Below are 18,048 nucleotides of genomic sequence, written 5' to 3'. Positions count from 1 at the left end.
TCATGTGCTAAACAAACATCTGTAGAGTAGCTTTATTATTATTAAAAGAGAACTTACTTACAACAAAGGCCTGCAATTTGCAGCTGCACACAAAGTAATTTGCAGCTGCACACAAAGAGCACATGTTGCTGCCCCATCTGCTAAAAATGCAGCAGCTGATGACAACCTCAGTGGAAATAGTACTCAGGTTTGTCTTGATGCCTCAGAGTTTTTTAGATTTTTTTTTTTTAACTTTTGTAGATTTTAGTAGTAGTTGTGTAGTCAGACAAAAGAAATAAAAGTCACCTCCTCACTTAGATGCAAGCACTCTCCAGCCCAGACGCTGGGCAGTCATATTAACAGTGGCTGACCTCAAACTCCTCCTAAGCAAGGGGCAGTGTGGGCACTTGACTGGCCAGATGGCAGCACAGAGCAGACCCTTGTCTGCCCACACTCGTCTGCCCGCCCACCTTCAACAGTTGAATGTTAAAGAATACTTGTTATGTAAGAAAAAAAAAAAATCATCTTTTTAATGTCATCATGTTAAAAGCCAAACTCAGAATACAGTAGGCCAACCCTAAACTGATCTCTAATAAACTAACAGGCAAAACTGGGAAGGTAGTCATACAAATCCTTACAAGGCATTATCTTTCCAACTGCCAAATACAATTAATTTACTGCAGGTTTTGCACATTAGTTTGCTTTGAAATAATAAATCAAATAGGCTAGTGTGGTAAGAGAATCCCTTCAAGCATCACAGAGTAACAGTTCCTTAAATCAACCACATGATTTCTGCAATTTAAAATGAATCCAGGCAGCTGCCTTCACACCATGGCTCACCTGCTGCTGTCCCAGTTTTCCTGGACACTACCACCAATGCAGGTAACTCATCCCAGTATTATCTTTTCTCTGAACCACAAACAGCAGTTCTGGGCCTTTTCTTTCTTTCAAAATTTCCACACAGTAATAATTTTATTACTTTGAGGGGTAAAAGGGGGGGGGGGGGAAGTTTTGTTACGTGAATTCAAAATTCAACTACAGAAACCTTTGTGAAGTGCTCAATCAGCAACCAGAACTTATTTACAAAATTCATAGTGTCAAGAAGTCTATATAATTACTGATTCAGAAGAGTTACTTCTTTTCCACTAAGAAGTGCAGTACATGCTAGTTACAGTAAGAGGAGACACAATACTATGAACCTTATCACACAACATCCTCAGAGAAAAGAAAGCTTTTTCTCTGTGTCAGAGTATAGGATCCCAGGATGGCTACTTCAGCAGAAAGATACAAGGTGTCTAAAAACTTCCACTAATATTTGAAACCATTAACAGATTTCAGGAACAAGAATGTAGGTCAAAAAATATCTGAGACAAAAGGCAGAGTTCTGATCTGAAATCACCACTAAACAGAGTTGAATTCAGAGAGTTACTGAGCTACACAGTGACTGTGTGTCTGCTTGGGATGTGTTGAGTCACTCTGGCACATACTGACTGAATCTCCACTGGACAAGAAGTGAGACTAAATTACGTAGCTCTTATGCTTACATAAAACTTAAGTGTCCTGAGCTGGATATGAATCCCGATACTACATAATTAGCACTGAAAATTAATGAACCTATACAAGTGGGACACCTATCTCTTTTGACCAATGTAAGGAAGTGTCCTCCTTGGTCCTTAAAATATCTGAAGTTCTTGCTGTGCTAAAACTTCAGAGCTACTGTGAAATTCATACTGTGCACAAAAATATAGGTACAAAGTGAGACCAGGCAAGTGAAAATATAATTAAGAATATAAACAAAAATTTTAAAAGCTGCTGTGACCAACTAAACTTGTATAAAAGACTCCAATTAAACTATAAAATCCTAACAGCATATATTAGAGGACAACTAAACAAACCTGACGTACAGTTTTTAACCTAGAAGTATTTAAAAAGAAAAACATTAGGAAGTTCAAGCAAACATGTAAAAATTTGTATATTTTCAACTCTTTTTCTAACAGTGAATAACAGTATTTATAGTCAAGGTTTTAACAGAATATTCATTTGCAACAATCTGTCTGAGGAAAACAAGTTGTTGTCAAGATTAGTGCACTTACATAAAAGTTTTCTGGTTTGATTTATATAGAAAGAAAAGTTAAATAAGTAGAATTACTTCCTGTCACCAAAGGGATTTTTTTTAAAAACAAAAAAATTCTCTCAATGCAGATTAGGTAACTGGATGCATGTTTGTTAACCTACCCTTTTTATATGGCTTTGGTGGCACAACGGGACCAGGCTCTATGTTATCATAGAAGTTACACGTGGCTTTCGGATCAAAGTTTCCTGTCAGAAAAGTAAGAAAGTGTAACTTTAAGGTTATTTGAATTCCTATGCCCATGATATGAACATCTAGAGGCTTCTGATTTTATACATCTTTTTATTATGACACTATATCTTAGCTTTTTCACAGGTTTTGACACATATTTTCAGTTTTGTGTCTACCCTAGTAATTTTTAGCAGGGTAATCCCATACTGAAGAATCAGCTCCAGCTCAACGTTTTGTACTGTTCTGTGAAATGTAGATCTTTCTATAGGATACTTCCTTGATAAAAAAGGAAGACCGTGCATACCCTAATCTATTTGATTCTATTTATGACAAGTTCCTGTTGCAAAAAAGATTTTTGAAGACCTAAGTAGATTTTTGCTTGCCAATTTGTTGGTTGCAACCTGCAGTTCTGTTCAGTATTACTTGGCCACAGCCTCTGTCAGCAAAAAGTTTAAATTTTAAGTAAAGGATCTTCACAAAGGAGTAATTTTTTTAATAGATCCTGACAAAGTCTCCACTTTCTTGGTAATGTAATTTAACTTGGCCAACAGAAATACTAGCAAGCCAAGCTTATTAAGTTGCAACTGAAAAAAACCCCACTTTTTAGAGGTAAGTTGTCACTGCTAATACAAATTGAAAAAAACTCCCAAGTATTCACATTTAAGCACATACCACATGAGAATCATAGGATCATTTAAGTTGGAAAGGACCTATAAGATCACTGAGTCCAACCATTACCCCAGCATTGTCAAGTCCAGCAACAAACCATGTTCCCAAGCACCACAACAATACGACTTTTAAATACCTCCAGGGATGGCAATTCCATCACTTTCCTGGAGAGCATGTTCCAGTGCTTAACAGTGCTCTCCCAGAAGACATTTTCCCTAATATTTAAACTAAACCTTCCCTGACAACTTGAAGCCATTCCCTCTCATTCTGTCACTTGTTACTTGGGAGAAGAGACCAACTCCCAACTGGATACAGCCTCCTTTCAGGTAGTTGTAGTGAACAACAGAATCTCCCAAGCCTCCTTTTCTCCAGGCTAAACACCCCCAGCTCTCAGTCCCTCCTCACAGGACTTGTGCTCCAGACCCTTCACCAGCTCCACTCCCCTTCTCTGGACACGCTCCAGCACCTCAGTGTCTTTCTTGTAGTGAGGGGCCCAAAACTGAACACAGGACTCAAGGTGTGGCCTCACCAGTGCCGAGTACAGAGGGACAATCATTGTCCTGGTCCTGCTGGCCACACTAGTGCTTATAAGGCCAGGATGTCATTCGTCTTCTTGGCCACCTGGGCACACTGCTGGCTCATGGTCAACCATTGTTAACCAGCACCCCCAGGTCCTTTTCCTCTGGGTGGCTTTCCAGCCACTCTGCCCACCACCTGGAGCATTGCATGGGATCGTTGTGATTGAAGTGCAGGACCCAGGACTTGGTCTTTTTGAACCTCCCACCACTGACCTCGTCCCATCGCTCCAGTCTGTCCAGATCCCTCTGTAGAGCCTACCTACCCTCCAGCAGATCAACATTCCTGACCATATCCAAATTATCTTTTTTTAAAAAGTATCAAGTCAATACCTCTAGATTGAAGGAGATCAACTTCTTTCAGTGTACAGTCAACATTTATTTGGAGTTGTCTGTTGAGGCTTCTCAATCTGGTCATTTCCTCAGGCTAGAAAGAAACAACCCAAAATAGTCATTGTGGGAAAATCAGCATCTTATTTGAAACAGAAATAACATTGTTATATCTTTGTTAACAGTTTTATTAGAAACTGAGTATAGATAAGGCACTGAAAAAAGCCAATTTGCCCTCAAAAGACATTCTTCTATTGGCATGTGAGGAGGAAAACAAACAAGTTACCTAATAGTAAAATTGGCTAGTAAGACAACATAGCTGAGATCAAGTTTATAAAACCACACACCTTATAAACTCTACAAATTGATGGCTTGCTACCTAAGTTTGCATCAAGATAATTAGAAAACAGAATACAAGCTGCAGCCCACCTTAACTATTACTTGATTAAAACTAAGGTCAAAAGTTTATTTATTTGCATCACCCCAAGGAGCTTCAACAAGCCAAACCTTCTAGCTCAGTATATTTAAATCATTTGATGCTGAAGGATGGTAATTATCCTTAACAGTAATCAGTTAAGTCCATATATTTACATATCATTAAGAACCCCTAAGTTACTGAAATATAAAGCATTCTTAATATTAGCAGCACTGATTAGTAACACATATGTAGGAATAACCATCTTATCCCAGGATGCATTCTGGCATCAGAGACACAAAATCACAGAATGTCTGAGGTCAAAAGGAACCTCTGGAGGACACCTGGTCCAACCCCTCTGTGAAGCTTCCAACCAGACTTTGTGCCACTGACAACCACACTCTTGGCCTGGCTGTTCATCCAGTTTTCAATCAACCTCACTGCTCACTTAGCCCACACTTCATCAGCTTCTCTATGAAGATCTTATAGGAGACAATGTTGAAAGCCTTATCAAAGTCTAGACAGACAATAATCACTGTCTACCTAGGTCATCAGGACAGACTTTTCATCCTAGAAGTTTATCAAATTGGTCAAGCTTGACTTCACCATGGTGAATCCATGCTGATCGCTTTCTTGTCCTTCACGTGCCTGGGAATGGTCTGCAGGATTAGCTGCTCAATCACATTCCCAAGGATCAAGGTGAGGCTGACCAGTCTCTGGTCCCCTGGGTCTTACCCTTCTTGAGAACAGAAGTACTATTTGCTCTCCTCTAGTCTTCAGGCACTTTCCCACACATCATTAATCAATCAAAGATTATCTAGAGTGGCCTTGCAATGACATCTGCCAGCTCCCTCAGCACTCATGGGCGCACCTCATCCAGGATTATGACTTCATGTATGTCTGCTTTGCTTAAGTATTCCCTGACCTGATTCTCTTCACTAAGGGTATACCTTCTCTGCTTCACACTTTTCCCAGGGTCTCTGGGAGTTGGGATTCCTGAAGGACTGTAAAGACTGAGGCAAGGAAGTGATTCAGTATCTCAAGCCTTTTCCATGTTCTATGTAATCAGGTCCCCCATCTTGCTGAGTCCACGTTTTCACTGGGCTTCCTGTAACAGAAGCCCTTCCTTTTGTCTTTGACATCCCATGTCAGATCCAACTCCAGTTGGGCTTTGGCTTTCCCAGCCTCATCCTTGCACACTCAGTGCCTCTGCATTTCTCCCAAGGACATACCTGCCAAATGCTGCCCTGACACAGGTGAGACACACAGCAGCCACATTAGTTAAGCGGCCAACAGCTCCTACTGTGCCTTCCAGCCCACACCTGTGTGCACTGCTTATGTCAACACAGTAAGTCTGAACTGATTTGGTTAACAACTGCACACAGTGGAAGCTGTTTTTCAGCCACATGAACTCCCTTATCAGAGCCATACAGTTGTTTGAGCTAGAATCACTTGCAGGTGGAAGTCACACAGATAAGAAGAGTCAACAAGGAAAACAGGAGAGGGAGGTGCCAACTATTTGAGCCAACACTGCCACTGAGAAGTTACTTGGCACATCCTGCACATACCAGATGAGAAATACCATCTACAAGATGCAACTACTCCAACAAATAAAATACCTTTAAAAAAAATGTTAAACCCTCCTGCATGAACACCAAGCACTACATGGCTCAGGCTCATTGAGTAGACTTGGATATACTTTTATAGGTTGTTAGGAAAGCAACTATATTCAGTTCTGTGGTCCACAAAAGCACATGCATACAACTTTCAGAAGTTCCATTGTGAACACTAAGAAAGCTGGACACGTTTCATAAATTACAAGATTTACCTTATGGCAAGTCAAGAACTTAAAATTAATTATCACCAAAACCTCAAGATTTTATACTCAAAAGTTTTCGTACAGTACTTTAGTTCATTAGAAAATAAAAAATAAATCTGTATGTTGAATTAAAATACTAACAAATTGCTTACTGTTGGAATTGCAGTTGTACAGCTCACTCTTCGAAGCCGCCTCTGCATCAGATCATGCTCCATACCATTGACTTCGGTTTTCAGGCGTTCAAGCTCTTCTTTCTCAATCTTCAGTTCCTTTGCTAATCTCTCCATCCTTGCTCGTTGATGTAACAGCAAGGCTAATGTTTTACATAGATGAAATAGTTACTAACACATAAAAACCTTGAAAACTGAATTCTTAACTTATGCGTAAGATTCATGAGTGACCTTTCTGGGGAAAAAAAGTGATTGTAAACATGCAGCCAAGTATCAGTGTGAAGATGCTTTCATGCCAAATGAACTACAATTTAGAACACAGTTCTTCCAGAATTAAAAACACATTTTTAGACAGTAACTTGAAGTTGATATTACCATTTTGGTCAAAGCTTCTTTTTTTGCATTTGGTCTTTCTCGTCTCAAAAATACAAAGGCACCTGTACAAGGAGACAGCTTCTCAGGATGAAACAGCAACCTAGTCATTTTAATACTCTACTGACAAAAAAAATAATAAAAATACCAGAGGTAAGATCAGAAGGTAACACACACTTCATACCTGCTGCTCAACAGCAGCTGACACACCAGCCTTGAGACATCAGCCAAATGTCAGTCCTAAGTTGTTTTTTTCCCACTGCTATCACAGAATATGCTACAGCAACTTTAAATAGTCTTAACTTTTCAGGAATCCTGAAATACTCAATACTTTAAGTTCCTTAGAGTTCAAAGGCAAAACTATAGAACTTCAACAAAATAGCCTAGAGAATCCAGGAAATAAAAAGTGGGGTCAGCTTAGGTGCTTCAAACTCTAATTCTACAACAGAGCTGATTCCTCTCACCTCTCTCTGCTGTTAGTCATGCTCTCATTTTTGTCTTGGTACTGAAATTTATGATTGTCACAAGTTGATGTTGGGCTCCCAGAGAACCAAAGAAAGCATTCTGACTACCTAAAAGATAATACTCAGTTTCCTCAGGAAGAGCATTTCTCAGTATTTCATCATGATGTAGAACTGGCCAAGTTAGTGTGATGCTTAATCCTTTCTGATCTGGCTGGTTTTACCTGATTGAAGTCTGCTAGGATAGAGAAAAATAAGACATTTGATGTGGGTATTCAAACAAGCAGCTCATGTAACAGTGTTCCAGCAAACAGTTAAAAATAAAGCTGTTGTTGAACCATCAAAATGCAATTTTATAAAAGGCTCCAGCCAGTGCTTGCTCTTTTCTTCACCCCTATCCAACGAAGGCAAAGTACATAATATCGCAAGAGTATTTGCATGTGAGCTACAAAGAAGTTAGAAAAACAAACAACATGACACAACTTACTGCAGAACAACAAAAAAACCCTCCACCAGGAACATTAAAATAAGGGGGTTTTATCAGATGTCAATATTCTGCACAAAAATGTAGCACTATACTTTGGATTTTGTATGGATTTACCAATTCACAGCCAAAGAATAAACACTGAACATCCCATCCAAGAATAACATCAGATGTTTTTATACTACAGGCACCAGTACTACTGAACAAAATTGTTCTCTCCTTTTTTAAAGTAGCATAGTCATGCAAACAGAATTAAGAAAAGACAGTGCAGATACCAGGCTGTGTGATTTTCTACTATTATTACCAAACCTTGTCTTTGTGTGATTCCTCCAACTTAACATGGTATGACTACATTTCATAGCTTCACATTATACTCTCAAAGTACAAGTCAAACATGACTCATACTACAGTGAAACAGCACAAATACAGAGAGCAGAAGGAATTTTTGGTAACGCTTTTCACAATGATTCGCATTAAAGAGAAAATTAAACAAACCTGTTCTACATATTAAGGTGTTTAATATACTCTTCTTTAGGATTCCTTTTGTTGCAGTAAAGAAGATAATGTTTATTCTTCTACAGTTTCTTTCTCTCAAGAGTTCACAGTGCAGCAATACCAAAGGCTCTGGTAGGTATTGTCACAAATGCAAATACCCCCAAAAGCATATACTAACTAGTTCTATTTAGTTTGTTTTTCAAACACAAAAAACTAGTCAAAGACACAAAGGCAAAACCCGATTTTTACATTTCAGAATATGTTTTTCAAAGCTATGTGAAGCTACTTGTAGCTTTCTCACATAAATGACTGAAGCTGTAACAGGAACGTGTTTGGTTACAGATCTACTGGTGATCTTTCTTACCGAAGAACTGGGTCTAAAGAATTTCTAATTGGGTCTACCAGGTACAAACCAGCACTATTTCAGCTCTCTAAAGTTTAGAAAAAGGATAGAAGGAACAACAGAGGAATAAACTCTCTTTTCAAAACACAAATCCAGAAAATAATTGTTGCTGGTTGTCATTCTGTCATTATCCCAAATGACTTGCAGACTGACTAATTTGCTCAGTTTAAAATTTTTCAAATCTACACAGCAGATGACTCCAAGAGAAGTAATTTTCAGCTAAAATTTCAGTTAAATTTCACCTGTTTTTTCTTTACTGATTTACTGAATTCTTCATTTATGTATGGCATTAAAATTATGTTCTATCCCTACACAGCAGAACACACATCTTAAAATTTGTCTGCCAATCTCCTCCTCCTCCTCTTTGAAAACTCTACGTGGGAGAAGCGAACTTTGGATCAAGTTCTTCAAAATAATTATTTTAATACCTTTCAAAACTAAATTATTATTGGTATTGACAAGGTTTTTTTAGCTGCAATCCTACATCCCGCCTCTTGCACTTAATATTCTTCAATCTACACCAAATAAATTGGATTCAAATGCCAGTGCTTCAGGTCTTATAACACATTTGAATAAGGAACAAAATACAAAAAATTTTAAGAATGCACATGTAAATTTATGACAATTCTTCAGTGTAGAATTTACAAACCAGACACACAGTGTATGAAAACACCATTTACTTTTAACTGAAGTGTTTTAAGGAAGTCCTCTAACACCAAAAGCATAGCAACTTTAAGACCCTCAGAAATTCTTTATGCATTAGACTGAAACTTAGCAATTTTTTAAAAAAATCAGAATAAACTCATTCCATGATTTTTGGTGCAATTTCTACTTTTCTCTGTACAGGTTCCAAAATTCTCACTTACTAAGTAGCAAAATCAAGCTGAAAATGCATTTTACAACACCACAATTCACAGGGTTAAACATTTACCTTGAGTGTAAGCATAGTCATCCGATCCAGAACTAGAACTTCTCTGATATTTATGGCTTCCTTTTTCTCCTCCAGATCCTGGGATTACAGAAATAGGCTGAATAGGTTCTGGTGCTGCAGAACGCTCTTCTTGGTCCACTAAATTTAAAAGATTCTCAGTCGGTGCTCGACCTACTGTGATTTTAAAAATGGTTGGGTTTGGCTGAGATACCATTACCCGAGGAGACTGTGTTGGTGCACCTGTAGGTCCAGTTGGTTGAGTGTAGGTAATATATACTGGATTAACACTAAATGGAGGTTTGGGTTGCCCCGACATACCTCTTGACGGAGAGCTTGAAGGAGGAGTAGTGGGTGCATACAGCGGGTGCTGGTTTCGTTGAGATGGTTGATTACTAATTGGTGAAGGGCTTCTGTTCATTGCAGTCCCAGGTCTTTGCGGTGGCTCAACTGTAATTTCTATTTTATTCATGGAACCTTTGGATAAACTAGGTCCAGCAAAAGGAGGAAGGTACGACACAGAGTGACTGCCTTGTTTTTGAAAAGTCTGGGATGTTTGCTGATATGGATGGGGTGGGACAGTTGAAGGGCTAGGAGGCATGAAAACATGTGAACTCTGATGACTCAGCTGAGGAGGCTGAACTTGGTGTTGAGGAGAGCCAAAGGGAGAGGGACACTGGGATGCCGGTGGCGATCGAAAAGCCGACTGAGGGATCTGGGGCTGTTTCGGAGAATACTGAGAAGGTTGGTAGTTCTGTTGATGTGGATATACAGGTAGAGGACGGGGAGTATAATGTGGAACTGGGCCCTGTGGCGATGAATGCCACTGTGTATTCTGAGGAGTCTGTCGTCCTGAAGAACTTTGAGATGTTTGTCTTATATAAATAGAGCCAGGAGTCCCATAAAGATTGCTTGGAATCTGTGGAAGAATTTGTAGAGCTCTGGGTACGCTCTGTCCAGAGGGGAGGTTTTGTGATACTGTAACAGTAATGGGATTTGTACTGTACCGAGGTATGTGCATATACGTGGGAGGAGGGCCTTGCATAGCAGACGTGTTCATTCCTGGTTGTATGGAAGATGGCTGTGGAGGTGGCTGTGGAGGAGGAGTAGCTGCATTTCTATTCTGGTCATTCATGAAAAATGGATTGTAACTAGGAGAAGCTGCCACAACAGCGGGAGCAGAATGTGGTTCTTGAACTAAGCAGATGAGCTGTTTACCTGCTGTGCGCTGAGGGTCAATGTGTCCATCGCTTGAGCTGTGTACCAGTGTACGACCACCATTAAGTTGAGCTCCATCCCCCGCATGATAGCTGGTATGAGGATGAATACCCAGATTAATGTGCAAAAGGCTATTTCTGTTCATTCTGGTGTCATCAGGGCTGTGGTACTCCATGTACAGGTATTTGTTGCTCTCCTGTGCAAGGGCTCGACAACAGGCATCGAGGTTGTTGTTGTTCTAGGAGTAAGAAGAGACACCTATTACTGTCACATAGCACAAGGAAGAGCCACTGCTCAGTGTTCAACAAGCCTTCAGCTGATGCCACAACCAAGCCCCAGCTCGAACACAACTAGGGAGAACATTTCATACATAGGAACTTTGAAATAAAGGTAGTACCTGCTAAGTCACGGTATGCAAGTCGTACATAGCTCACGTTGCATCTGGAAAAATGCTCTGGTAACACGAGCTACACTATGACATATTAAAAAAAAAAATCAAGTCCACTTTTGGGGAAAACAATGGTTAGAATTCTTCACATGTTCTTCAAGGACCAAGTCGGTACAATTAAATACTTCTAGTAATAACACAAATCAAATTAAACCAGATCAAAACTGGAAACTCTGGAAAAGCGAAACAAAAATGCAGATGACATTTTAATGTTTACCCAAGTGTTTACTGTTTTCATTTTTCTTTTACCACTTGAATATTTCGCTTTACCTGAAATTTTAAAAGCCCAACATTTTAGGCCAGCTTTTATTGATAGAACAGTATTTATTGACTTAAAAAAGCAGTCCAAGTCAGCACTGCTTAAAGAAGTACTGCCAATTCCATAAAGCACCTTACAATTCTAACAAAATTTCAACTGCCTTTAAGAATTTCAAGCTTAAGGCTAAAAAAGGTTTATTCACACATCAGTGAGGAAACCAAATAACCCCATAAATGTTTGATTTGTTCTGCAGTTCTAGCAGTTGAAACTATACAGACAATAAATTATGAATCAAATGAGAAATCTAACGGGGAATTCCCTTTCCCTTCTTGCCCTCTCCCCTCATTTTAGCTTAACCTCGTCTTATTAGAAGAACAACACAAATGATGGCTTTTCCAAAGGAATAAAATCACTAGAAGGCATTCCAGATGGTGGATTTTTTTTCTCTCCACTTTCTAACACGTGGTTCAGATTTTAATTTAAATAGTAGTTAAAGAAAACAAATTTTACTTTAAATTCAACTCAATCTGACCCTCAGCACCCAAACTTTGTTACATATAATCCAAGATTGGTACCTTCTGTGACAGAGCACCTTCTTCCAGAACAAGTCTGTACACATTTATAGACACATACACCCCCACCTTCCTCAGTGTGCTAAAATTACCATTCTAAGGAATATACATTAATAATGGTTTCACTTCTATTTTAAACACTATCCCTATATAAATTTTTATACATAATACACCTAATACACATAATACAATAATAATACACATATAGCCTTGCAATACAATTTTCAACAGCCTATCAGCTGAAGTCATGTTACATTTCTTTTCTAAGGGACCAATAGCTAATTAGTCTTAATATTAGAGAGAAGATAACTTTCCCAAAAATTTCATGATTTCACTAACAGATGAATACACATAATTCAGCACTTTGTCATATGAAGACTTACTACTGAAGATAACAGAAGACAGAAGAGTCCAGCCCTTAAATATGAATGGTTCTCACTCTATGGATACTTCTCTCTGATTACTTCCCTTCACACTAAGCTCTCCTTCTAGATCCCAATGGTCAGTGGGAATATCCAGATATATCACCAAAAATTTAAGATCAGAATACGTGGGCACCAGATCTTGTAATACCAATCAGCACCACAGTGCTAAGACAGCAACCTCAAAGTTAACCACTAACTACCATCAGTCACTTGCCATCTAAACAGAACTTCATAAACAGAGTCCTCAGCTTCCTTAGGTCACTTGGTCAGGGTATAGAATATATTTGTCATTTCAAAGGACCTTCAATTTTTGACAGGTCTAAAACTCAACCTAATTTAAATCTAGAGTATTTATTGCAAAAAGTTAATGAAAACCAACTCGTGCATCTTTAAAGTGGGTTTGGAAACAAAACACTTTAAAAAATAACAACTATTTGCCATGCAATGCTAACCAGCTACCCAGAATGCCCTATTACAGATACAGAACACCATATGCTTCTGCAGCATTAAGGGTTCTTTCATTTTATTGTTTAAAGAGCCTATGACAAACACAGTTCATCAAAAGGATCATGTACTTAACAGTGCAGAAGAAATGACTGTCAGGACAAATAAAGCTTTAAATTACTGGGTTTCCCCTGCTTTACATTTGTGTGAAAGCAATTAATTTGTATTTGTATGGTTTAGAAGACACATAAGGTAAAAATTACAGCCACTGTTCTAAGCAAGCCTACTCATCTGCCAGGGACAGGCAGGATGCAAATACAGTTTTGTTATGTTAGCCATGGCCACAAGGCCAAAACAGATCTTTTATGTTCCTGTTCCATTCCTGAATCTTCCCATTAACTGAAGGTATTCCCAGATGACCACTACTTTGCAAAATGATTTATATGTGATTTTAGATGAAGAATGGAAGGACAAAATGGAAAGGAAAAGGCAGGGAGAGGAGGAGGGGGGAGAAGAACTATCACCACCTGACTTGGAAACACAGACGTAAAACTAAACCTTTGGAGAGCCGTGGCAGAAAGATGACATGAAGACGAAAAATCTTAAGATTCCTAGTTAAGGCCAGCTCCTCATCTTCCAAGGAGAGTCACTGTTTGCTAAAATCTTCTTCAGTATATTATTTATGTAGCCATCATCAATAAATATCCCATTAACCACTTCCCTTATTCCCCATATGCATAACAGTTGCAGGTTGCACAGACAAGGAAAAACTGTCACTGGAAAAAAACCAGAAAATCACAATCCTAAACAAAGAATGACAAAAAGTTTTGTCCCTAAAGCACAGGACAGAAAGGCAAATAGTGGAATCTTCCAATCTTTTCAAATAAAACCAGGGGAATGCAAATCTGTGCTCCATGTGTAATACTGAAAAGGGTTTTCATTCTAAAACACAACAGCCAGACTGCACCATACCTGAAGCATGCACTGAGACACCACCCCTTCGGGTATCTCAGGGAAACGCTGCCGGAGATCATGGAGTACCTGCACGTCAAGCTGTTGACTGCCCTGCGCCATGCCAGATGGATGATGTTCCAGATTACCAAAGAATGGAAGTCAACAGGCTTTCCAGTGATTATGGTCTTCTGAGGCTTCTGGCATTTTCTGTAAGAAACAAAACAATTATCTTTTAAGCCATCATAACTTTTCCTCCTTCCCAAACTGCATGTGTAGAAAAACTACTGTATTCAATTTTTAGATCTAGCTATCAAGAGAGACAACAGGTTAAACATAGGAGTAGGAATAATCATGTCTCACATTTTTAAATTAAAACACTTATTGTTCCACAGGTACGTCCTATATGACATTTCACTGGAATGAGCTAGATCAGGTCTTTACTCAGTCTCATTGTCGTACCACATACACATAACTTTAATTAATTTGACTCACATAAAATGGAACTGTTACATATTTAGTCCCAGTGATACCCTGAACAGTTTGCAGGAAAGTCTGAAGCTACCACAAAGCACAGATGTCTGTTATTTACAACATGTTAGAAATAACAGGTTGGAAAACTAAGTAGCACAATTATCCAAAATACTCCTCTATTAATAGGGTTTAAACTCTTTTGTCTTTACATCACTAGAAATCCAAGAGGTCAGAAGCAAATTTTGTGAAACATAACAAGAATTAAACAGAATTTAAGGAGTTCTTGTTAAGATTATGGTGAGAATCTATTTAATATTTTTGTAAAGCACCTGTTAAATTCATACTACTGTGATTAGTGACAAAAATAGCCCTCTTTCCATTTCAGGATTCTTGCATTCCACATCAAAAGGATTCTATCTGAATTTCAATACCCACAGACTACTAGAAGGCAAATACAGTCTGAGTCAACAAATGCTTTTCTCGCTTGTGGCTCATGATCACAGCAGTAATCAAAAGGCAGCTGAAATCTAAGCAAAGATTCACAAAAACTTTGCATGAAGGTGGTGCATGACACAGCCCTTCTAACACATCCATCATTGCTAAGCTTCAAAAGCCTTTCCAACAATACTGCTCAGTTGAATTCTTAACTGCAAGAATGCAGTGCTGTGTTCAAAAAGGAAATGAGAGTCAGATACCAGCAGAGTCGGTGTTCAAGTAATATATTAGCTACCCAAAATCCCAAGCTTAAATCATGCTTATCTCAACCTCAGTGCAACTGTGGTGGCACATGACACAGGTATTCCCATCAGCTTTCCACCTGAGCTCAACTTCCAGCAGCAGTCCAGAGCAGCACAACAGATTAGCAATCATATACATCTCTGTGCACTAACAGATTCCAACAGTTTCCCATGTCTTCCCTTTGAAAATCTCTTAGTTTTCAGAGGCAAGAAAACAGCACACAGTTCTTCAAAGAAAAGTAAAATGTCAGGTTTAGGGGAAAAAAAAAACCAAACCAACTTCGGTAAAAGCTTTTAGAGGTAAGAACAGCAGAAGTCCAGTCCCATCCACCATCTGGGTGTTTTGTATGTGGACAGCTCTCAGCTGCCACCAGCATTCATTAAACACCACATGTGCTCAGGGTTCCTCCCTGTCCTACCTCATATTCCAGCATCCAATATTACACCTGTCACATCAAACCTTTTCAAGGTAAATGAGACAAGTTTAAAGAACAGTGAGATATGTGAATTATCTTGCTGTGACTTAAGAAATACTGCAATAAACTTACATTGTATAATCACAATGCATTTTTGTCCACTGCAGTAATGCTGCACACTCCTTTCATTTTAAAAGGAAATGAGCTTCCACTGACTACAAGAGTCATCTGAAAATTCCTATCTACACTCACAGTAGGGATTTTTTATCAAACTTATTTTTTTTGTAAGTGACAAACAAACATCATAATCTGAAAGGCAGACCATCAGCACAATACTCAAAGAAAACCTGAGAGTAAGCAAGGTCTGTGTGGTTCTAGACAACTCTCCTTTTCCCAAGAGGAAGAGGCTGAAATGCAGTAATGGAGGGGTACCCTACCAGAATGAATTGCAGTTAAAACCCCTTTAGAATAACAAATAACAGTATCTGAAACAGAAGATAATAATTGTAAGAATTTCATTTGCATGAGCAAGAGGTTTTGCATCACTTCTCTCTTCAAATAAAAATTCAAACATAACATGGGTGAGGAGACTGGAGATCCATTGTCAATACATGCAATGTTTTTCTACAATGGTTTTAAAATAAAGTTAAATTTTTTTAATGTTTTCCAACACTTCCTGAATATGTGTGGTGAGCAAAGGTGTAATACAAAGTAATTGGCAGTTACTGGCGAACTACAAATTTTATCAGACTTCCCAATGCAATGCACAACAAATTTCCATTTTCATTTTGAAGAGTCGAAGCTTCCAGCCTTTACAGTTACATATAGAGCCTTGAAAGGAAACTCAAAACTACTGCTGAGACGCATGAACAAACACACAATCATTCACAACTCCTTGGATTACAAGGGTGAACTACTGTGGAAATTCTTCAGGTTTTTTTCCCAGTCAATACCACAAAACTCACTACTGCCATTATCTAGCAGCCCAGCCTTTTGTCCTGTGTATTGTCCAGCATTTTGCACTGCAAATTCTGCTTGACCTGCCTACAACTGCACATTTTCCACTTTAAGCAGGCACAAACTGGCTGGAATACAATACCCACTTCCCATGTTGCTCCACAGCACGCGGCAGGCGGAGAAGCAAGTTATTCAGAGCCAAGAGCTTACAGCACAGGCCACACAGCTAAGATGCTTGGACAAGAACTCCTGCTGAGCCACAACAGACCGAGAAAGCAATCCTTCAAAGACTTTCTTCCACAGCAGGCACAGGCTAAGGGACACACTGAGGTGCATTATATTACCAGCCTTATAATTACTGAAAGTTCAATGCATCAAAAAACAACCCAAAGTCACAATGAAAGCAAGATCTGTAATTTTCAGAAATGAGCTGAAGGTGCCCAAACTCCAAATGGAAAGTATTTCATGAGGATGGAATAAATCAACACTGCCACAGACATGGCAGTTCTAAAGGCAAAACCAAAGCACATTGTCACAGAATTCATCCTGCTGTGTTAACACACACAGATGAACTCAAGAGCCACTAGTGAATCTTGGGGATTATGCAAACCATGACTCAAATCCTAAACAAGTATAACAATCAGTTTTTCACACCTTTTACATGCCCAAATTAGATGTACAGGAAAACACTAATCTTCTTTCCTTAAGACATTTGTGTACCTTCCAAGTTAAGAAAACAACTAACAATTCCATCTATCAACCAATGCCACTTCTCTGAAAGACTGAAAAAAAAAAAAGTAGAATTACTGTAGTCTTGCTACACCCCACAGATGTGTCCAAATATGTACAGAAGGAAACTTATTTCACTACTGACATTTTTGAAGCATTAAATAACCTTGAATAAAGATATAGAAATCATCAGGAACTAAATTCAACTGAAAACTAAATTAGATCAATATACACTATCTGAAAATTTATAAATTGTGTACTGATATGCACTTATGCAATTACAATGTATGGAGCGACTACAATAATTCCTGAGTGAATTTCCAGAAAACAGGTTACCTGAAGATAGTTTCTCAGGCCTCATCAATTTAAAGTTGATTGTTAAGAGTTTTATAACAACAACTGGGCAGTGAAGTGTTAAGAGATAAAACACGAGACAAAACACAGTAATAATAAAAAAAAAATCACTTCAGAGGATCATAAATATTCTGAGTTTGAGAGGACCCACAAGGATCATCAAAGTCCATCTCCTCGCCCTGCACAGGACACCTCAGGAATCACACCATGTGCCTGAGAGTGTTGTCCAAATGCTTCTTGAACTCTGGCAGGTTTGGGGCTGTGACCACTTTCCTGAAGAGCCTGTTCCAGCACCCAACCACCCTCTGGGTGAAGAATCTTTTCCTGATATCCAACCTAAACATCCCCTGACACAGCTTCATGCTGTTCCCTCAAGTCTGGAAGATGACCCAGAGGGTTGGGCAATCACCAACCACATGAAGTTTGACAGAGACAGTGCTGGATTCTGCACCCGAGACGGAGCAACCCCAGATGTACAGACAGCCTGGGGAATGAGATGCTGAAAAGCAGTGCTGCAGAAAGGGACCTGAGGGTCCTGGTCGATGGGGAGTTGAATATGAGTCAGCAGTGCCCTGACAGTCAGGAGGGCCAACTGTGTCCTGGGGGCATCAGGCAAAGCATCCCCAGATGGTCAAGGGAGGGGATTGTCCTGCTCTTCTCTG

General features: G+C 39.1%; 1 protein-coding gene across 5 annotated transcripts in view; it reads right to left on the bottom strand.

Annotated features, from left to right (window-relative positions):
- The window catches only part of TAB3 (TGF-beta activated kinase 1 (MAP3K7) binding protein 3), a 44,369-nt gene that overhangs the window by 5,389 nt on the left and 20,932 nt on the right, over nucleotides 1-18,048 (bottom strand). The window contains exons 2-7 of one of the 5 annotated variants that reach the window (XM_027636538.1): nucleotides 13,741-13,929; nucleotides 9,724-10,858; nucleotides 9,406-9,483; nucleotides 6,242-6,402; nucleotides 3,859-3,952; nucleotides 2,215-2,298 (exon numbers count right to left, since the gene is read on the bottom strand). In XM_027636538.1, the coding sequence (XP_027492339.1) occupies nucleotides 2,215-2,298; nucleotides 3,859-3,952; nucleotides 6,242-6,402; nucleotides 9,406-9,483; nucleotides 9,724-10,858; nucleotides 13,741-13,842 (1,654 nt within the window). In that variant the 5' untranslated portion in view covers nucleotides 13,843-13,929. Of the gene's footprint in view, nucleotides 1-2,214; nucleotides 2,299-3,858; nucleotides 3,953-6,230; nucleotides 6,403-9,405; nucleotides 10,859-11,017; nucleotides 11,093-13,740; nucleotides 13,930-18,048 lie in introns of those variants that run through there. The other 4 variants (XM_027636529.1, XR_003526552.1, XM_027636522.1 and 1 more) reach the window with 4 other exon arrangements.

This window comes from Corapipo altera, unplaced genomic scaffold, assembly GCF_003945725.1.
Source record: "Corapipo altera isolate COAL_440 unplaced genomic scaffold, ASM394572v1 0, whole genome shotgun sequence".
NCBI lineage: Eukaryota > Metazoa > Chordata > Aves > Passeriformes > Pipridae > Corapipo > Corapipo altera.
This window is presented reverse-complemented; position numbering and strand designations above follow the sequence as displayed.